General features: G+C 48.9%; 2 protein-coding genes across 4 annotated transcripts in view; one reads left to right on the forward strand and one right to left on the reverse strand.

Moving 5' to 3' along the window:
- Positions 1-3574: 3574 nt before the first annotated feature.
- Positions 3575-10136, reverse strand: iqcb1 (IQ motif containing B1). The gene is made up of 15 exons (XM_086148686.1): positions 10000-10136; positions 9717-9827; positions 9049-9217; positions 8838-8955; positions 8685-8760; positions 8137-8236; positions 7786-7952; positions 7050-7153; positions 6829-6947; positions 6191-6257; positions 5883-5958; positions 5614-5777; positions 4835-4972; positions 4365-4521; positions 3575-4276 (listed from the first exon to the last, which is right to left on the reverse strand). Exons 2-15 carry the CDS (start codon positions 9814-9816, stop codon positions 4062-4064), a joined length of 1770 nt encoding a protein of 589 aa, XP_086004812.1. The 5' UTR covers positions 9817-9827; positions 10000-10136; the 3' UTR covers positions 3575-4061.
- A 1158-nt stretch (positions 10137-11294) lies between these two features.
- Positions 11295-22108, forward strand: part of kalrnb (kalirin RhoGEF kinase b) — a 44813-nt gene continuing 33999 nt past the window's right edge. For all 3 annotated transcript variants that reach the window (XM_086148687.1, XM_086148688.1, XM_086148689.1), the window contains exons 1-6: positions 11295-11675; positions 19303-19377; positions 19505-19619; positions 19755-19947; positions 20457-20680; positions 20847-21168. In XM_086148687.1, the coding sequence (XP_086004813.1) occupies positions 11621-11675; positions 19303-19377; positions 19505-19619; positions 19755-19947; positions 20457-20680; positions 20847-21168 (984 nt within the window). In that variant the 5' untranslated portion in view covers positions 11295-11620. The remainder of the gene's footprint in view (positions 11676-19302; positions 19378-19504; positions 19620-19754; positions 19948-20456; positions 20681-20846; positions 21169-22108) is intronic.

Raw genomic sequence — 22108 nt, forward strand, 5'->3', positions numbered from 1 at the left:
TATTTTTTTCCATTCCTCAGAAAAAACATTTCTGCTGCCACAGGATTATTGTCAAACACATTTTCTCTCTTTTATCTAATCCCAAACCCATTCATTTATTGATATTTTTTCAATTTTCGTGACCGGTATTTGTGTCATTTTGTTTCTTTTTGGGGGATGTATCTTATGGTTAAATGTTTTCACAGTCATGCTTTTCAATTTTCCACAGGTATTTTTTTGCAATGATTTGTTTTTTAATGCTTCCCGATGCTGTGCGTTGCAAACAAATCACAGTGGATTGATAGCGGTGCAGCACGCTGAACATAATGCCTTTGACCCAGATTACAACCTACGCAGGTCTTCTGCATGTCCACAGCACCCACAGTTAGTCCTACCAGTAAAAGGAAGACCAAAGAGAAGATTTACAGACGCAGGGAGAGAGGATATGAAGGTAGTTGGTGTGAGAGAGGAGGATCCAGAGAATAAGGTTAGACTGGCGACCCCTGAGGGGGAAAAGCCAAAAGGAGAAGAAGGAGAGTAAACTAAAGATTTGTTAAACGAGAGGCGAGACAGGCCTCTTCTTGTTATCGGGTGTGGCAAGAGTGCTGGTTAAAGTAGCCGTCCCGGTTCTTTTCGAGGAAATAGTACTAGTCATACTAGAGAGCTCAAACTGCGTCTTACTTCTGGTTGTCTGATGGTCCAATACGGAGCAACAGTCCCGCAGAAACCTTCGAGGCCCTTGGGGCAGCGTCGGCATGGCGATGGACCTGACCAGACCGGGCAAACCTGGGGGGTTGAGTCCCCTCAGCCCGCTGGGGAATCTGGGGAAAGAGGCCGGCATCCCCGCGAAGACGGCTGGTGGTCCCGAGGAGGAAGCAGGGCAGAGAAACACACGGCGGAAATCTAAGCATCAATCCTATGGAAGGTTAACCCCTTCTCACCTTCACACACACAAACACAATTCATATGTAAATACTCTTCTTACTTTGAGGACAGATGCTTCTTCTAAACTGAGTATGAAAATCTTCAAATAGATGTAACCGACAGGTTTGAAAGGACCTCTTATATTTTTATACTCCCTTAATTTCCAATGACTTTAAGAATCTGCAATGGATTTTCTAAACGTTGGCATTCATGTCTTGTTATAATTACTCGATAAAGATTGAATGCATTCAGATCTTCTGCAGCTTTGAATGTGATTGTCAATAAATCAGCCCCTTAAAACTTGACACGGACAGAAGTTCAGAAGCAGAGGCGAGGAATCTTACCTGCTACTTTGCAGAGCGTCCCTGCTCTCCATCTGGCAGATGCTGCTGCCGATCCTCTGCTGCTGATCAATAATCAGATGGAGCTCGGCTGCCGTCACGTTTTTCACCCTGATGTCACATGATGATGGGCAGACTAGTAAAGATGAAACCTAGTCCATCAAACAGAACCTAGTTCTCTCTTATTTATTCCAGTCGTTTTAAGACCTGCCGTGTCAGAGTCATGTCACATCAGCCGGCTCCATATCCATGTTAAAATAAGATGAGATAAACTTAATTGATCCCCGTAGAGGAACTTCTTTTATCACAGTAGCGTGACAGTTAAAATGTCAATACATATGAATATAGAGACAATTAGAAAATAGCGAAAGACATCCACAAACAGAAAGACAGTAGAGAACAGCAGCAACAGCATCGAGGATAGGAATGGACAGGAGTTAAAAAAATGAAAAAAAAAAGACTGTAGGGGTGAAAATAGACACCAAAATAAAACAACATAAGCAGAGTTCATCTGCGTTTGATGATTGTTCCTTCACCAAAAGTATTACTTGTATTTGTTGCATTTTATCAAGATCATTCGATCAATTTCCGAAACAAATTGCGAGGGGAAAAAAATGATGACCTGAAAAATAACTTTAAATGTCAAGAAACTACCTATAAGCAGATGAAGACCGGGCAAAGAATTTGGTGCATAATGTATGCTTTGACCGGAAACCCATTTCTTATCCATGGTTAAAAAAAAACAAACAGTAAATCTGACTTAATAAGTTGAAGTTGACAGTTAATTTTCTAAAGTCTGAATGAGTTGAGAGTTTCTGAGAGTTGAGTTTCCATGAGCTCTGATCTGGAGGTGCTGATTCTCATTTCAACCCCTTTCCCTCCCACAGCCACAAGCTAGAGATGGTTCAGCCATGCCTCAGACAGGACCTGCAGAAGGAATCCCCAGGTCACCGCAGGAACGCTGCTTGTGTCGCCCTCAGGATGTTCCTCTAGGAGGCAGCGTTGGCCTGCAGAAAGTAGCCCTACAGAGACAGGATGTTCCAACACGCGGCGCTATGGACGCTGCTTCCCTGGCGCTCCACAGTAAACCGCCTCATTTAGAGATAAGAGATTATCATTTCCAAATCTGACATCCTCCAGCCCACGGCTGCACCTTGGATTAATGTCCATGAAGATACTGAACAGAGTGGGTGGGAAGGCCGAGCCTGGCGGAGCGCAGCAGCCACGGCTAAGGTAGCGTGAAGAACGCAGACGCAGCTCTCAAGTCTTGTCAAATTCTTCTGGTCTCGGCGACTGGACTTGAATGAGTTTGCTCGAAGATGTTTCACCCTCACCTGAGAGGCTTCTTCACTTCGACTGACCTACAGGGGAGTTTCCCAATGTACTGGTCCATAATATAACCCATTGGAAGTGAAGAACCCTCGTTAGAAGAGAAGAAGCCTCTCAGGTGAGGGGCCAAACATCGTCGTGTGAACTCATTCGAGTCCAGTTGTCGAGACAAGATTTCCGTCCCCTCTGATCGACCGTCCACCCCATCGCTCCCGTCGCTCCCATCGCTCCGAGCCCCGGCCACCGGTCCAACCGGTCCCGGCTCTTCTCGGTCTCGGCTCCTCAGTGGTGGAACAAACTCCCAAAGAAGGTCAGAACAAAGAGGTCGCTGCCCATTTTTCCCCGTGAGCTGAAAACACACCTCTTCACCAAGCACTACCCTACATATAGCACTAAGGCCCAAACCCCCCGGGAAAACAAAACAAAAAAACGAAGAAATGACTGCATGTATGTATGTGGTTCTGAGACGGCTACTAGGTTGAGTGGTCACTTCTGACTTCCAACGACTGGTACTTTGCATCTTCGGTGACTGATTTGCACTTTTGTAAGTCTCTTTGGGTAAAAGCGTCTGCCGAATGACTGCGATGTCATGTCATTTCTACAAGAAATCTGCTCTGCTCTTCCGACCGTCCGCACCTCCAGTACCTGCCCGAGGCTCCAGCAGACCCGTGGGCACGCCGTGCCTGGAAGGCCTCTTTGTTCCACGACCTCCGTCACTGTTGTTGTCCACCAGCAGCTTCTCATGTTAGCAAAAAGATCCATGTTTGTCCACAGCTTGACACGAGGGCCGACACTGAACACGGACCAGATGGCGGTCCGTGTCTGCCGCCTCCCCTGGAATGTGGGCCAAATTGTTTCAAAGGTGGAAGTTGAGTCGAGTCAGGCGCTCTCCAGGGCGCTCCCTTGCAGGCCTCGCCCCAGGAGCGTCTTTTCTTTTGAAAGCTCTCTAGAAGACATGAGGAAAAACTTGAATGTAAGTCAGTCGCAGATACAAACCACCCAGTATCAGAGTGCTTTTTAATGCGCTTAAACAAGAGTCATATATTCGTCAACAGTCTGATAACAAATTGTGACAGAGTTGATTTCATTACTTGGGATGAATATTTCCCGAGCCGGAACCCGATCCGTCCTGTGCAGAACATCTAACTTCTAGCTTTGTAGCCCGATGTGGTTGACGGCCCTCAGCAGGACAGTTAGTGGACATTTGGATATTTTGATGTCACAGTGCAACAACTGCCTTGACGGCAGGTGAGACATTTCAACCTGACCGATGCAAACTGCACGATCTCCAGCCGCTGATGTCGTCCCGCCGTCCTCTTCTGACCGAAGCATCTTCCCACGGCCCCGTTCCTCCGCCCGAGCGTCAAACATTGATGATGGAACGACAACAGATGAAACCCGCACGGGCAGCTTGTCTCGTCCCATCGGGTCCGACTCCACAAACGAGTTCTCCGCTCGTTAAATAAAGTCTGGATTTACCGTCCGTTCTTAGTCCGCAACATGAAGCCGTCCCGTTGCTTCTGTGTTTTCTTCCAAACTCAGGTTGTCGGAGAGTTCCGACTCGCAAAGCCTCCTCCACCAGGGCAGCCGGCTGGCCTGCAGCCGGGCGTGATGGGCATCACGAGCGCGACTGGCTATAAGAGCCGACGGGCTCAGAAAGGGCGGGACCTCTGTTTGCACCACGGCAGAAAGACTCGGGGCATCTGTGCGGGAGACACGGGGCGCCTCAGTAACGCCGCGCTAACAAGGAGGATCGTCAATGAAAAGGAGGCTGGTCAAAGACACGCTGACCTTTCAGAAGGTCCAGCTGAGTGTTTATCTGTGCCAGAGTCGCCGCCGTCTTCTGCTCCTCCATCGTCCTTCCAGCCACGCCCATTAAATGTGAAGCCAGACTCTGCTGCACCTCCACGTGAAGGCGCTCACACTCTTCACGACTGATACCTGGAGACTGGAGATACGAGCGCACATGAATTACAGCTACACGTGCATTATCTACAGTGCACACAACAGAAATACCTCCACTACAAACACAAATACTGGTGGAATGGCTTTATCAGTTCATTGGTCCTGACAAATGACAAGATGTGACAACATTTTGGCTCCGGAATGAGGCGTGGAAACGGGTTTTGACGGTCGATTGGATCTCACAGCTCCGTCAATCGGCCGTGACAGATGACCGATGGCTAATGTGCTGTGACGATCGGCTCTTGCCGGTAAACAGACGACGGGTTAGCTGTGGAAAAACCCTCGATGAATCTTACAGGATGCAGCGTGACATATTCTTCCACGTGTCTCCTCAGCTCCACCCTTCGGCCGTCTGTCAGCCCCTTCTGGCCCGTCCATGGCCAACTAAGGGCCGGGGCTTTTGCTGCACGTTGTTTCTGTAGGAAGCGCCGCACCTGAAAGGAGGAAGGAGTCCGACTAGCCTTTGCTTCAGCTGGTTAACCAAATATCGTACACTTCACCCACGGATTCTTTTTCTCAATTATGAAAAAAGAAATGCAAAAAAGAGACAGCGGTAAATAGTTCATGAAACCTCCTCAGAGCAAGAACGTTCCTGTACTGACTCTGAGAGGATTCTGAGATTGTGTGTGTGAAGTCCACACGGGGTGCTACGGTCCAAAACCAGGATGTTCATCTTTGGCTTTCAGCTGCCCGGAAGTGTAAAATGGGAGAGCGGATGGTTTTCTGTTGTTTCTCTGGTCGCGGTTCTATTATTGACCGAATTATCTTACCAAAGCTGACGAAAGGCGTATTTCTGCTCAAAACATCACGCGAGAACACATTCTCTGTACTCTCTGTAAAATACATGATCTCTGTTATTTTCGGAGCACTCTCCCTGTGCAGATTTTTTTCCTCAAAGGTTGTCTTCGCTAGTTTTTGGATTCAAAATTACCAGCAATTTTCAGGAATAAGAATAAGAACAACTTTATTTATCCCAAAGGAAATTGTAAAACATAACAATAATGAATAATAGTAGGTAATTAAAAGGTATTCATGCCATTTTTCTTGGCAAATAACAAAAGAGAATAGAAGTTACCACTGCCTGCAACTTCCTGGCAGCCACTTGCTCAGCATCTGTGGGTCTCACTGTGCTTCTCGTGATGTTTTTGTAGCGCTGCCTTTCCCTGAAGCCTCTCCAGGAACTCTGAATGATGACAGCGGCACGATGCTCACATTCTAGAAGGTACGCCTGCACCTGGCCTGAGGAGGCAACATAACACGGTAAATGTGTGTGTGTGTGTGTGTGTGTGTGTGTGCGTGTGTGCATGTGTGCGTGTGTGTGTGTGTGTGTGTGTGTGTGTGTACCATGAGGAAGAAGCTGCAGCAGTTGTCTGTGCTTTTGGTGGAACTTCCTCCTCGCCTGTTGACGCCTCAAACACACCTGAAAACACACAACGGAGTTTGGTCGGCTGGGCCCGATAGAAGGACACAACAAACAAAGGAAAAATAGAGCTCAGAAAAAGAGAATGGCATTTGAAGGAGGCAATGATACAACTCACTCCAACCCGACCATCACAAACTCTCTCTGAGAAGAAGACAAAAGCAAGGCACACCAGGAAAACAAGTTAAGGTCACTGATCTGTTGGCTTATTTTTAAGTCTTCCAAGTCGCACCTGGTACTTGAGCTCTTCCTCCCACTGCTGCTGCTCCTGCTGCTGCTGCTGCTGTCGTTTCTGGGCCCTGAAACATTAACATCTGCTCTCAGCAGACTTACAACGCCGTGTCTGATCATTTAGAAACAAATGAATTACATCTGTAAAAAGAACAAACAAATGCCACAAACTTTGAGGAAGCGAAAGAAACAGCAAGCAATTCCTTAGTAATTCCTTGTTTCGGACAAACTCCAAGCAACGACCTTCAGAGAAGATATGAAGGTAGTTGTGGTGAGAGGAGGATCCAGAGAACAGGGTTGGATGGAGAAGGTTGATTCCCTGAAGGGGAAAGCCCAAAGGAGAAGAAGACCCTTCAAAGGAGAAGAAGACCCTAGAAACCCAGCTAATATTCCCGTCCCTTCCTAGCCTGTCCAAGTGTGGCTGAGCAAGACGCCGAAGACCTCACTGCTCCCCGGGCGCTGTTCAGTAGCTGCCTTCTGCTCAGCTTCATCCAAGATGGCTTCAATGCAGTGGTCAAATGTTGTCCATGTTGTGCTCTGGGAAGGTCTTCCTTCTTCTTCTTCTACTATGCCAGCTTCTCTGTGTCATATGGCAGCAGCCATGATGACAGAAGAGCGGTTGAGCATTGTGGTTCCTACCTGTACTGGCGCTGTAGCACTCCAACCGCCTGCGTCAGACTCCTCACCCTGCGTCTGGTTTGATACGACCTCCAGGCCGACTGGATCACACAGGCTGCTCGCATACGTTCAGAAGATGCCTGTGTCAGGCGGCAGTGGGCAGAGCAGAGGACCGGGGCGTCAGAGGTCAGGATGGAGGCAGGAGAAGGACGGAGGGGTGAGAGGTGAGGTGACCTACGCACATGTCTCTCTGAGCTGATGTCCAATTGGACGAGCATGATGAGCTGGTCTACGTCCTGGTCAAAACCCCTGCCCCTCCAGTCTTTGGCCAGTAAGGAGTCCAGACCTGCAGACACACAAAAGAGCCTCCATCATCACTAGAGACCAGCAGGTCCAAGTTCATGTTTACCTTTACACTGAAAAACAAATCACGCAGCAAGTCTCCAAAGTCCCCTGAAGTAAGGGGGACTGCAAGCTCAGCCTCCACAGATGTCTCGGCACATCGAGCCTTTGCAGTTGTGTTCAGGTATATTTATGTCCTCCAAGTTTATTAGCTCCAGTCTGGGTGTAATAATTGCTGCCTGGCTGAATTTTGGTCACAACCTGTCCAGGTAAATGAACAGCTCCCAGGTAACTCCCGGCTACACGGCATGTGTCCCCTTGTGGAATTTTATCATTTCAAATTGGAGCCACTCTTTTTTTGTCTCCTGGATTTGTAGGTCTGCTAGTACCCAAAGCATCTGTTGAACCTGAAAATCTAAATATCTACGACATAGCTCAACTATCAAGGAGCAGATTTTATTAATTTGTTGATATTTAGACAAACAACTAGGAACAGAAAAAAAGGTCCCAAAAAATATATTTCTCCACAAACCACACCAGGTGTTTTCACACGTTTCAACTTAATGGTGAAACATCTGATCAGATTTGGGCCCTTCACACAGTAGTGGCAGGACAGCACACGCAGCACTCTCACACCTCTGAACTTCAGGAGAAATGGATGCAGCTTCAGATGATCAGCCATGAGGAGGATCAGTCGGATATAAGCTCTGCCCACCGTGGAGGCTGAGCTGAAGGCTAACTGGCCAATCGCCTCATTGAGGAGGAGCAGGATGGAATCGTCACTCAGGCCCGACAGGAAGTTGCTGAGGAGAAAGAGAGGAAAAGCGAGCGAGGGAGAGAGAGAGAGAGATCAACCCATCTCCATCTTAACTTCTCATCTCACAAGTAACATAATCGTTCGTCCTTTTAAGAGATTTTTATTCCCCGATTCTTTTGTGTATTTAATTTCTACTCCATCTCCCTCGGACGATTGTGTTTGTGTATCACCTGCTGCCCGAGCAGATTTCGGTCCACATCTGGGCACAAAGCAAAGCCACTTGGACATCGTCACACATCTGGACGTGCTCATAGTGAGGAGAGCTCAGGACTGAACACAAAACAAGGCAAAGTGAGAACAAGCATGCACATTGAAATATGACAACAGACTCAAAGATGGACGTAAATGTTTGATACACAGCAATAAAAAGTAAGGCGGAGATCAAGTCAACTGATCGGTCAAAGTGATGGATATCTAATGCTTGATCGAGACCTACAAAGGAGTGACGGAGAGCCCTTAACACGCTGATGGATTAATCTTTATGTTTTTCAGGGGTAACACGCTACTTGAAATGAGTTCAGTGCAGAAATAAACAAAAATCCCTTTGTTTCTACAGAGTTTTTTATGTAATGAATTCCACAGATTTTCATGCGAGAAAACACATGTGGTTTATTTGCGGATGTATTTCAATCAAATGACGCGTCCGTATGTGGTGGTGATGCACCCATCATTTCTGTCGCCCCTGGTTTAGGATTGAATAAGCAGTCAGAGCACCGACCCTGTGAGGTGAGGTGTGTGTGCGCTTTGAGCACCCAGGCAATGGCGTCCATCACTTTCCTGAGGAGAGACAGACACTGACGGACAACAAACTATCAGACGGGTCCACAAATGGATGAGAGACAGACAAAGAAGAAGACATAAAGCAGCTTACATCCGCTCTCCTTAATAGTTGACTGGCTAGCAAGAGCAGGTTCTCCATCACTGATGGTAAGAAGAGACTGTTAAAGGCTTCCAAATCTTCACCAGGCTTCACCCCAACACAGCAGGAACTGGAAACGCAGTCATTCAGGCAAACATTAAAAGAGTTTACAGTTTATCTGGCAAGCAAGGATCCTGGAAATATAATGAATTGGCACGGTTACCTGGTGAGCGTGGCGAGCATGGCGGCGGCACTCCAGTCGCTCTGCGGCCGTGCAGGATGCTGTGCGAGGAGGTCGACGCAGTGACTCAGGACGCCGCTGCGGTACAGGCAAGACTTGAGATCCGTCAGCACGTCGCTGCTCCTTTGCACTGCTGCAACGCTCAGGAGCTCTTCCACACACAGGGACAACCACAGCAGGTCAACATTTCATTGATCAATTTGTGCAAACGGGGCTTCATGAGCATCGAGTGTCGTCTTTTTCAATAGCTGTATGATCAGACTGGGTCAAACATTAGAAAGAACGGTCTTAAAAACACATAGCACAAGCGCCATTGGACTTTGAGTTACAGTAAGGAAGAACACGCTGAACACGTCCATTTGATGTCAAGGTCACGACAAATGTCATCAAGAGCTCTAACAATTGGGGTCCACAATGAAATCATCTGGAGTTGAATTTCAACATTCCAACCAAAATCCAAAGCATCGACAACAGAATGGATGAAAATGTTAGGAGGTTTGAAGAGCATCCAAATCAAGTGTTCTACAGCTCTACCGGCCCGGTATTGTGGTCAACATGTCAGTCTAGCTTTGGCTTGAAACTGACCCACATGGCGCCGGTGAGGCGCCGGTGAGGCGCCGCTCAGGTGTGTCCGCCGGACGGGCTCTTACTGTTCAGGCGCTCGGTCACAAGGTCCAGCCTTTGCTCGGCGCTCAGCTCTTCTGCTTCAAGCTGGCTCTTTAACTGCATCACCTCCTCGGGCGGATTCATCCCCGCAACGTCTAAGTGATTAAAAACGGCAGTGCTCTTTCAAAACAATGTGTTTGTTTAGTTCTTAAAGCACGGCAGCGTCGGCCCGTCACTCCAGATGCTTCAATGCTTCTATCGTGCTGAACAGCGTCGCTAGCCGTGTTAGCATCGGTAATTTGTCATATCTGCGTCTTAAATACTGACCCCCACCGTCCCGGAAACCCAAGTCACACTTTCGTCAAGGGTGTCACGGATCCTTGGGCGGCTCGGCGGCTGCTCGGCGGCTCTAAAGCAGCCTGTGGATGGAGACCATCTGTTCTGCGTCGTCGGCAGGTGCTTTCTTGCTAGCTAGCTAGCTAGCTCGCTCCCGGTCTGCTGTTTCTACGGTAACGTGACGCCGTACGTCACGGCGTCGTACATCATGACGTCACGGCGTCAGAGCTCGGCGGTGCCGCTCAGCCGCCGGACACACACGCCTTACCTCTAACTCATCCGTTCATCTGGATGAGTTGATTTTATTAATTTTCAGTTGAAAAACAGTCAGAAAGCAGAGATCCTGCACATTTGGCATAACGCTAAAGGTGTGGGCGCGCGTCTGCAACCAGCAGGTGGCCGTAGAGCCGCGTCCCGTCGCACGGTCTTACGCTGCATTTTCCACAACTTCATACTTTCATTAACTTTTCTTTATTGAAAAGGGTGGTTGGATCTCAAGTTGTTCATTTATTTACAATCAGACACCAAATTAACTTAATTCACTTGAAAGCGATTTTCATTTGCGATGCATGTGTTAAATGTCCCGCTCGGTGAGCGTCCTGTGTGACTTGGCAATAACCGATGGGGTTCAATTAAATGTCTCTCTTTGTTTCATTGTCTTTTCATTCACTTATTGTTGCTATTGTTCTTATCTGCTCGTTCATGTTTTTGTCAGATGCGATGTATATTAATCCTTGAGTCATAAAACAATATGAGAAACGTAAACATCTTATAACATCACCGAACCCAATAAAATATCATTGTTTAGTGAATGGAAAAACACAACGCGGTAAATAGAGTCATTCTAAAATAAATATGAATATTTGACGAAATTACGGAATTCTACCGTATAACACAATGGCATGAATTTATTATTAATATAGAATATACAATTAGAGAGGTAGATTTAAGTCAAATGAAACAAACAAGTACCTAACAAATTAAGACTTATTAGACATTTGGACTTATTACATATATTGGACATATTAGACATGTTGGACTTATCAGGCAATCACCGTGTCATTAACGTGCGTGCGTGCGTGCGTGCGCGTGCGTGCACAGCGCAGCTGCTGCAGCCCCGCGTGCACAGCAGCCCCCCCCCCCCCCCCCGCTCCCGCCGTGCGCCTGCGCACTGGAGCCTCAGTGAGCATCAAAGGGGCCGCCGGAGCGGCAACACACACACATACACACACATACACACACACACCGGGGCTGCTGATAACGGGACGTGCACCGGGGAAGGAAACGCGCCCTGCGACGCTGACGTGATACGATGAGACGCCGCGCAGAATCACGGTAACGTCCAAGGCAGCGGCGGCGGCGGCGGCGGAGGAGGAAGAGGAGGAGGAAGAAGAAGAGGAGGAGGAGGAGGAGGAGGAGGAGAGGAGGAGGAGAGGAGGACGGGATCGTCGAGGCTCCAGCGGGGAGGATGCACCACTGACACACCGAGCGCTCGGTAGCACCGGGGGGAGGCCACCGCGGCCGGGCTGCACCGATGGACGGGTAGCGGGAGGAGCGGGAGGAGCGGCGGCCGACCGAACATCCACCGAGGGAACGCGATTTGGGAGGCGGCATGAACCCGGGGGAGGGAGGAGGCGAGGCGGGCCCCGACGGCCTAGCGACGGCAGGTAGGGTGTGTGTGTGCATATGTGTGTGTGTGTGTGTGTGTGTGTGTGTGTGCTGTCGCCATGATGCCTCCACATCCGCCCATTGATTCGCAGCTTTGCGTGGACGTGTGTGAGATGTCACGCGTGCATGTGACCGAAGATGAAGATCCGTGGGATGAACAGCGCTGCGCCCTGATTGGCTGACAGCTGCCCATTAAAACTTGAGCACAAATGGAATTAATGGCTTGGCTCCTGGAGAAGCGTCACTTCAACCTCCGCATGTGACTCTGCTTTTTGAGATCTTATTCTCAAGCTTGAGCTTCTTCTCTCTCCGTCCGCACCGGCCACAGACTCGCTGTAATATTTCGTAAGCTTTCAAGCAGAACGTGGAGATCTCTGCCGCTGCGACCACCCAGCTACGGTTCTGAAGGTGACTACATCTGGGCTTCTACTCCATGGTGTGTCTCCTGGCGAGGTCGGGATCGGTTAGGAGAACGTCGTAAGGAGGAAACACGTGGTCAACAAAATGGAGCGTTCGGAGCATAAAGCTCAAATAGGTGTGCTTGGTCTTCCGTCGGTTACGGATGATTTCCACGGAAGTCGGTCTTCTCCGGCAGGTTGAGGTGTAACTGGGAGAGGAACATCCACCTGCCCTCCTTCCTCTACAGGGTCTCCATCTCCATAGAGAGCTCCGTTTCTTTGGTCACTTCTGCTTGGTTCACACTCCTGTTCTACTGTAATACCGTCCAGCACGTCCCGCGCCATGACCGCCCAAAGGGTTTTCAATCATTAGGCATGCGTGGTGTCCAGCGAGAAAAACACCTTCAGAACAATGTCATCGCTTCTCATTTCTCGGTGGTATCGCATCATGATGTGGCTGTCGGTCCGACAACATCTTTCTGTCCGTGCTTTATTTCGAATCATTTCTGTGTTGTGTCTTTTTTGTCCGTAACAGTTTTAACCTTGTTAATGTTTTGTTGTCAAGCATCATCATCATCATCATCATGGATTCCGCCCACATTGTTCTCTTCTGTCCTCACGTTTGTCGTTTCCGGTTAAATATAGAGCCGACATGTTCGACAACGTCGCGTCATCCGACGTTTTGGACCCGAGGGTCAAACTTCTTCATTAGCTGCCGTTGTGTAACGATGAGTCCCGACAGAGAGAAAGACATCGACTTCCTCTCTTTCTCTCTGGTTCTCCTTCTTTCTCATCAGCCGAATGTCAAATCACAACCGAGCCGGTTTCTGTGGCAGAACGTCGTCCTTCGTTGCGTCCGGCGGCTGAGGCTCAGATGGCCGAGTGTCCTGATGGAACGAGCTCTGTAGGCCGACGACGGGACGTCCCGCTCTGCGGCTCGCATTTTGACCACAAGAGTAACTTTGCAGCTTCTTCATCGTGTTTCGGAACCTGGCCGGCAACAACTAGACGGTCTGATATCAGATGGCTTCGGAAATTTCCGATCTCTCTGCCGCCGGCAGCGTTGGGTTCTACGAGTGGGATCCGTGCGAGCGGGTGGTTTGTTGGAACGCTAATGTCGCGGTCAGCGTCGTTGAATGAACTTCGGTAGTCCGACTCTCGGACGCGGTCGATACCAGAGCCGTCCAAAGAGGTTAGACGACGAACCGTGCCCGTATCGGTTTTGGATTACGTTGGGAAGAGGCCGGTGCTTTGACGCGCCGGTTCCACTCGAGTTTGGAGATCTGGCGCAGCATCCATACGGTCCGCTAAGAGAGCGATGTCATGTGAACAGCCAAGGTCAGGTGGGCCCACGGGTGGGAAGCGTTTTCTTTTGCAAGCGTTTGACCACGAAGAGGCTCTCCTCAGAGCACGCCGGCCTCAACTGCAAATCGCGTGGTTTCTCCGCCAGCCGTCAGACTCGCTGCGGACGCGTCCTCGTGCATTAGTTTGATTGCGGCGACGACATCAGGCAGAATGCCATAGGCTTCAAGAATTTTGAACGTTTTCCCAGGTTCCCCGGATTGAAGGCTTTCTGGAAGCTAGCGGAGGTGACAACAGCTCCCCTCTTATGACTCTGTGGCTCCTTGACTGCAGGACCTGCCGCCAGAATGATGGCAGCACTTAATCGTCCTGGTCGGAATCCGTTTCGGTGCGATCTAAGTACTTCATCGATCGCCGGACGGATGGGATTTAAAAGGCAACGCTCGGAGATCCCTGAAGCTACTTGCGTGGGCGAGATCCTTTATTTTCAGGCTTGCTTAGATCACCCTTTCAAGGAACGGGCAAGGTGGCCGATAGGGGCCAATCCCTGGACCTGCCCCCAAAGTAGGTTGCACTGCAGAGCTTCAGCTTCTGGGCAGCTTCTCCGACCGGCGGTAGACCGGCCGGACCGGGACTTTTTCCGTCCCTCGTCCGACGCACTGCGGTGTTGATTTCATCTCGGGAGAACTCCCCTCTCATTGTAGTGGAAAAGATATCAAAGACCTTGTGGATTGGAAAGTCAGCGTCTGCAAAAGGTGTGAAATGAAGAAGATTATTGAAGTGATTTTCCCCCATTTTGAGCACGTTACCCCCCTCAACCAAGAGGGTACTTCTCGAGGGTTCGCCCAAGAGCTCCTTCCCAAAATTCCAAGTGCTCTTGGCAGAGGCCGGTGTTCCAGGGCTCTCGAACGGCCGCAGGATCTCGCTCATGCTTTCATCCTCACAGCTGCTAAACAGCGCGGTGGGCAGTGCGGATGTCTTCTGTTCTTGCCAGTACAGAAGTTTTCCGGGTGTTTAGAACATTCTTGTTTACAGAATGAGTTGAATGTCCAGTTTCGGGGTGGTCGGGGGGAGGGGGGGTTCTTTTCCCACTTCTTTTGCAAGGGAGACGAATGTGGTTGTTTGGGCGCAGCTTGTGAAATGCACACGGATCGCTTCGTCAACTCCGTCAGCAAGGTTTTGGTTAATTTGCTACAACGACCCCGAATCTCTTCTTTGAGCTGGTCGGCTTTGCTCGGTGGAAACTCGACTTTATTTTTGCAGATGCGCTTCTCCGGTTCCTACTAAGTGGGCTGGATGTTGAACGAGACCGGCGTGAATGTGTCATTCCTAATAGCAGATGCTATGAATAGTTGATGTTCTCATATTTTGTGCTTTCACACCTGGATGTAAACGCCTGAGTGCAGGAAAAATGTCTTGAGTGCAAGTAATTGAACTGTCCAGCTATCAAGCAATCAGTTTGGAGATTTGCAAGGGGAAGCTTTGAAGATACGGTGGGGTCAACAAAGACCTTTCCTGGGTGAGGGATGAAAGCTTAGCGGGCCGTCGGGGTTAAGACCGGTCCTCGGAGCATCGTCCGGCTGGTCTGGAGGCCGAGGACTGAGGGCTTGAATGCTTAAGGGGGCTTAGATTTGGCTTCATGTTTTTTCTAATGGCCGAGAAGCGCCGTGTCTCACCACACCTCCATATCGTGCTATTTGAGTCACCGCTGACTGGCAGCAGTTCTCTGGAACCAGGTGTCCCTGACCAAAGAGATGAGCAGCAAACCAAACAACAACATACGCTTGCTGACAAAGCAAAGTCCACCGTTGACCCCGATGGATTCTTCCACCGCCACACGTCGTCCACCACACTTCAGCATGGAAAGTATCTGCTGCTGTTTTCTGCACTTACATTGGCCGTGTGAAGGTGCGTGTGTGTGTGTACAGTGTGTACTGCTATGTTGGTACGACTATAATACCGCTGTCTCTGGTTGACCCTGTTACAGCTGCTGCAAACTCACAACAGAACAAGACGACTTCTCACTGAATAATTTCCCCGTCATGAAAGAGTGAAACACAGGGATATTGTTTGGTCCACATTTGATCAAAAAACATTTCTTGAGGATGCAAAGCTTTGGCTTTGGGCCGGCGGTGATGGTGAAGCAACTACTTCTCATTTGTTCTTGTCTTGAGACAAACATCACTGTTACAGCATCTGTTATGTTTTAAAGACGCATCTAATATGATGGAAACTCCTGAAACGTATTCTGGACAAACCTGATAGACTGACATGACAATCCTCAGACAGTTAAAGGAAATCCTCTATTTGCTAATTGGACAAACTTTATAGACATTCCCCAACATGGAGCACAAGCCTTTTTTACAGTCTTCAAAAGGAGCCTCCAAGGGATCTCGGGCAACCCGAAGCACCGAGAGGCGTTGTGGTCTCACGTTGGCGGCTCTGAACAACTAGAGACTTTGTGGACAAACACCAAGATACTCTCGACAAATTTTGACGACTTTCTCACCGAGCCTCAGAGACTGTCTTCAAACCTTAGACTTCTTGGGCAATCGCAAGGCACGCATTGAATAGACCTTCAAGGCTTTCTGGACAAACCTCTCAGAGTTTATGGGCACACTTGCAGACATTCGTAAGAAACCTCAGAGCGGTGGAAAAACCTCAGAGACTTTCTCAATAAACCAAAGACTTGAGAGACTTTTTGGATCAATCTCAGCGTTCCTGTTGAAAATACATCGGAGACGCTCTCGCCAACTCTTCAGATTTTCTTGACAGATTGCTTCACATAGCTATGTATGTAATGCGTGTGCTCAGGAAGCAACACAATATGCATCGCTACAAGCTAAGGAAGTTGAATCATTCCAATGAGTGAGTGTCGGTGACTCTCCACCCACCGCTAGCTGATGCTAAGCTGCCATAGCATTACGGTCGTCGTGTCCATTCCCTGTAATTGTTTGAAGGTCCGCCCGGCAAGAAGGCTGCAAACACACCAGGACCGAGGCTCAGATCTGCTCGGACTGAGAACCTCTTCAGGTCGGACCAAAATGTAAAAAAGGTCCTGTGGCCGAGACGACGGGTCAAAGCGGCTTTTACATCGACTTGCTTTTTGTTTGGACTTTGCAGGATGAAGCTGAGAGTGCAGGAACTGTCAGGGAAAATAAACAGTGATATAAAACTGCAAAACACATTCTGGGCAAACCTTAGTGACATTCAAATGTTCCTAGCAACCTTTTCCAAGAAGCCCATGAGTGTTAGTTTGCATGGAACCCATGATTGTTGGTCTGCATGGAACCCATGATTGTTGGTCTGCATGGAACCCATGATTGTTGGTCTGCATGGAACCCATGATTGATGGTCTGCATGGAACCCATGATTGATGGTCTGCATGGAACCCATGATTGTTGGTCTGCATGGAACCCATGAGTGTTAGTTTGCATGGAACCCATGATTGTTGGTCTGCATGGAACCCATGATTGATGGTCTGCATGGAACCCATGAGTGTTGGTCTGCATGGAACCCATGATTGATGGTCTGCATGGAACCCATGATTGTTGGTCTGCATGGAACCCATGATTGTTGGTCTGCATGGAACCCATGAGTGTTGGTCTGCATGGAACCCATGATTGATGGTCTGCATGGAACCCATGATTGTTGGTCTGCATGGAACCCATGATTGATGGTCTGCATGGAACCCATGATTGTTGGTCTGCATGGAACCCATGATTGATGGTCTGCATGGAACCCATGAGTGTTGGTCTGCATGGAACCCATGATTGTTGGTCTGCATGGAACCCATGATTGTTGGTCTGCATGGAACCCATGATTGATGGTCTGCATGGAACCCATGATTGTTGGTCTGCATGGAACCCATGATTGATGGTCTGCATGGAACCCATGATTGATGGTCTGCATGGAACCCATGATTGTTGGTCTGCATGGAACCCATGATTGATGGTCTGCATGGAACCCATGATTGATGGTCTGCATGGAACCCATGATTGATGGTCTGCATGGAACCCATGATTGTTGGTCTGCATGGAACCCATGATTGATGGTCTGCATGGAACCCATGATTGATGGTCTGCATGGAACCCATGAGTGTTGGTCTGCATGGAATGAAGCTCCTCAAACATTGCAGATATGTTGGACCTCTTTCTGTTAACTATTGTTTTCTGTTTGTCGCACAATTTGTCAAATTCCATGAATGGGTTTAAAGATATAGATATTTCCCCTCTGGTTTGCAAATCATTTTTTGGATTATTTCATGTTATTGTGTTGTGAGTGAATATATTACTTTCATGGCAGGTTATTTGTTTAAATATTGATTTAAATTATAGATAACTCCTCCCTGGTACTTTTAGAGTCAGTCCAGTCTTTTGTAATTGTGTGCAAACAAAACACATATTTTCATAAGATATATTTTTTTCTTTGGCTTTGAGTGATTATATTTATTTTGGGTAATTCGATGCAAAATACCCACCATTTTTTGTCAATTCGAATGCATTTTTTTTTAAATCAAATACGCAGGCCCATCTTGATTTCTGAGTTTTTTTCTTTTTAAGAAAAGACCGGGGATCCGTAGCGCTCATAACACGCCAGGAGCACTTTTATGTTCTACAGGGTCGCAGTTCAATTCCCAAAACAGATCAGATCCATTTCTAAGTATCATGATTGTGAACAGTGATACAGCGACAGACAGTAAATCTGCAGGGTACGACTGGGGGATGCTAACTACGCTGCTTTGTCTCAAACTGTTAATGTATGACTGCTGGTCCAGCTGCTAATGGAACATCTTAAAAACCTTGTGTGTGTGTGTGTGTGTGTGTGTGTGTGTGTGTGTGTGTGTGTGCATTCACACATGTCCTGGATTATCCCTGCTGTGGCGGATGATCTGGCGCACGGAGAAGCCTGTATGTCAGCCAGTTACACACCCTGAGCTGCAGGAGGAGCTTTTTAATTGAAACGTCCATCAAGTCCTGCTGGGGAGCTGTGATTGGCTCAGACCCGTGTTTGGGCGGAGCCTCTTTTCTGCAGGGAAAGAGTGCTTTGCAAGTCTATTTAAATAGTACTTTATGCAGGGATAAATGTAGTCAATATAAAATAAATACAGAAATATTATTTGATATTATTATTTCAGATTTTCAAAGCAAGAAATATGTGTGTGTGTGTGTGTGTGTGCGCGTGTGCTTGTGTGCTTGTGTGTCTTTACCAGTCAATATTCCTTCAATATTCCTATTTGACACACACTGCTCGGTGCAGTTGCGGACGTCACGCCGGAGATCATTCAAAATGACGTTCACACATCGCCTTGTTTCTCGGTCACTTTGGTCACTAAAATGTACGTTCATGTCCAGTTGAAAAAGGTTACGAACCGCCAATGACAGCCTTTCCCAGCCGTGGCTCGGCCCGGAGCCAGGCCACGTAGAGTGACCGCCAGGCGCTCACTGTCTCATTCACATATCCGGGCATTTTTTCCAATTGATTCCCATGAACCTCCTGCATGTTTTGGGGCTGTGGGAGAAACATGGAGAACCCTGGAGAAACCCTGCAGACTCCACACAGAAAGGCCCGCTGTGGGAATCCAAGAGTCCTTTGTGCTGTGAGGCGGAATGCTAACCACTTAGCCTAAAAAATGTATTGTAATGCTTCCGTTTGTGTATTTGATCGCAAAAATGAAGATAGTTATGTTTGTCATTGTTTTTGTGCTCCAATAACTGATTCTAAACCACAGGCCTCGGGTTTTTTTACAATTCATTTGAGTGAATATTAGTGCTTGTGGGAAAAAAAGACAGACAAAGCGTTAGCACTGAACGATAAAGCAGGGCTCTCGCTCAAACATTGAGAATAGTTTTAAGTCTTACGAGAAAAGACGACCGGCAACATCGCGACTCAGATGTGTTCAAGACAGTTCCTTTATCTGTCCCAGGTCCTGGTAAGCCGGAGGGAGTTCGGGCGGTGGACGTCCTGACCGTGCTCAGAGAGAAAGTGGCCTTTGTGTCAGGTAAGTATGCTCGCCCATGTGCCTTGTTTGTCGAGTAAGAAGAAGAAGAATTTCTTCTTCTTCTTTCTTCTAGCGGTACCCGCTCTCGTTCGGTCCTTTTTTTGAGTTTTTTGAGTGTGTTGTCCAGGTGGAAGGGACAAACGCGGCGGACCGATCCTGACGTTCCCCGCCAGGACCAACCACGATCGAATAAAACAGGAAGACCTGAGTCGATTGGTGACTTACCTGTCGACCATTCCCAGGTGCATCTCAGTGTCGTAGAAAAATAACCCGGCCGTCTCTAGTGATGATGTGTGCACGAGTATTGCCCGCCTCTCGGTGACGACTTGTAGTTTTTCTTTGAAGACGACATATTAAACCCTGCCTTTCTGTCTCAGTGAGGATGTGCGTGCACGTGGCTTTACAGTGGTGGTGGACATGCGCGGAAGTAAGTGGGACAGCGTGAAGCCGGTGCTGCGAACACTGCAGGAGTCGTTTTCCTCCAACATCCACACGGCGCTGCTCATCAAACCTGACACCTTCTGGCAGAAACACAAAACCAATCTGGGCAGCGCCAAGCTCAGCTTCGAGGTACTGCGAGCATACCAGTCTTGCTCCATCCGTCCCAAAAACCACTACCGCTCCCAGTCCTGACTAAACACCACAATCCAGGTTGCCGATTGAAACATCAGAACAGCCTTGCCAGTGCCGGGCTCAACCCCGAAGTCCACTCGCAGTGTCGCCTGGACTCGAGTAGTAGCAGACGTAGTATCACAACCGCCACAAGTACTGACGAATAAACAATTACTGCGGCGCTCCTTCGCTTTCTGCTGCTGACTAAAGTACATCTGAAAGAAAGACGCGATCAGCATGAGCAGCTCGAGGCTAAGGCTCTAAGTGCTGTTGCAGTAAATGAACTGATGGACTGCTACCAGGAGACTCTAGACGCCCCCGACAGACATCTGGACCGACCTTAGAGACCATCAAGATAGAAACCTCTTAGAAACCTCCGATTTTGTTGACATACCTCAGCTACCTTCTTGATTAACTTCCCTTTAGCTCTACTGTCTCTCATTGAAATGGGTTTATTCCTTGTTCAGACAAGCCTGGTGTCAGTGGAGGGCCTGTCACGTGTCGTCGACCCGTCCCAGTTGACCTCAGACCTCAGCGGGTCCTTGGAATACGACCATGTGGAGTGGACCGAGCTGCGTCTGGGTCTGGAGGAGTTCTTGGGGTCGGCGACGCAGCTGCTCGCCCAGTTAGATCAGCTCGAGGCCGGGCTGAACCGGATCCCCGAGCCGCAGGATGTGGACGAGACCCGCAAGTGAGGAGATGCTTTTATCAATTATTGACAAGTCATGAGCCCCTTGCAGGGGGAGTGCCGCTGCTCTTTGCTCTTCTGTCCCACCGTTTCTCTGAAAAACACATCATCCCCGACTTGAACGGTGGGTCGGAAGGATAAACCTTTGGTGGACTCGTTTCCCGTTCAGGCTTCTGGAGGAGCACGCTCGCCTCCGGAACAACATCGCCACCGCGCCAGTCGACACCCTTGACCGAGAGGGGAGGAGCTTGCTCCAGCGGATGCGCCTCGGCCCTTCCCAAGGTGACACCTCCACTGAGGGCGGCGGCGGCGGCGGCGGCGGTAGCTGGTTGTCCGGCGGGGCGGACTTCCAGAGCGTGGCACCGAAGGTCTCGTCCCTGCTGGAGCGGCTACAGGCGGCTCGCGGCAGCCTGCTTCAGAGCTGGAGTGACCGTAGGCTACACCTGGAGCAAGCCCTGCAGCTGCACCTGTTTGAGCAGGATGCCACGAAGGTGAGACGCTACATTTCCCTTTCTCATGGGGACGGGTACCCCAGCTCAGAGGTCGCACGGAGGTGCGCTGGCATCCCCGTCCAGACGCCCGCAGCATGAGCCGACATAGCTCGGACATAGCTCGTCGCTCTACACACTTAGATCGCATATAACCGGCAGCTCTACGTTCCTACACCACGAAGCAAAAGGGTCATCCTACCTGTGCGTGACGGCCGAGCGGGTGAAGGCCTGCTAAATAAGGCAGGCCTTCACAGGGTGGAAGCGTGGAAAACATGTTTTCTGAAGGAAAGCAGCCGGCACTCGTGTGGCAACTGCAGTGACGATGACGGGGAGAGAAAAATCTAAAGGAGTGAGAAGACAAGACTGAGGAAGGCGGTGAAAGTTTCAGTCAGCGGCGACCATTTGTGTTAAACAGTGAAAGGCTGACCAAGATAACTGAGCCTTTAATCTGGAATGCATTTTTGTTTCATCCGTCCCGTCGTAAACCGGAAGCTTCGGTTTCTGATCTGCTCTCAGACCGTGGCAATGTGCAACACTATGATAAAACTAAGCCCAAAATGACATTTAAGAAAAGTTTGTCATGAACCTGGCGGTGAGGCTACAGAAAATAAGTGACCTTAAACCTCAGAATGAACCATCCACAGCTTGCGAGGGACGTTCCCTCCGAGGAAACATTCAGCGCAGCCTTCGTTGCTGTTGTATCAACACAATGGCCGAATCATACGACGCTAATTTGGATTCACAGGACTTCTAGAGCCACAAGTGAGTGTTAGAAGGAGAAGCTGTTTTACAAGAGGATGTGAAGAACAAAGAGAGGGGAAAGAAATGGTTCAAACAGAGAGTAAGAGACAGAAAGGGTCACAACTTATACAGCAGTTTACACGAGATAGCGTTTACCCCTTCACACACTCTCACACACCTTCCACGGCACTGGAGTTCG

Source organism: Fistularia commersonii, chromosome 6 (assembly GCF_037954325.1).
Source record: "Fistularia commersonii isolate RoL2024-O1a breed Wild chromosome 6, RoL_Fcom_v1.0, whole genome shotgun sequence".
NCBI classification, from domain to species: Eukaryota; Metazoa; Chordata; class Actinopteri; order Syngnathiformes; family Fistulariidae; genus Fistularia; species Fistularia commersonii.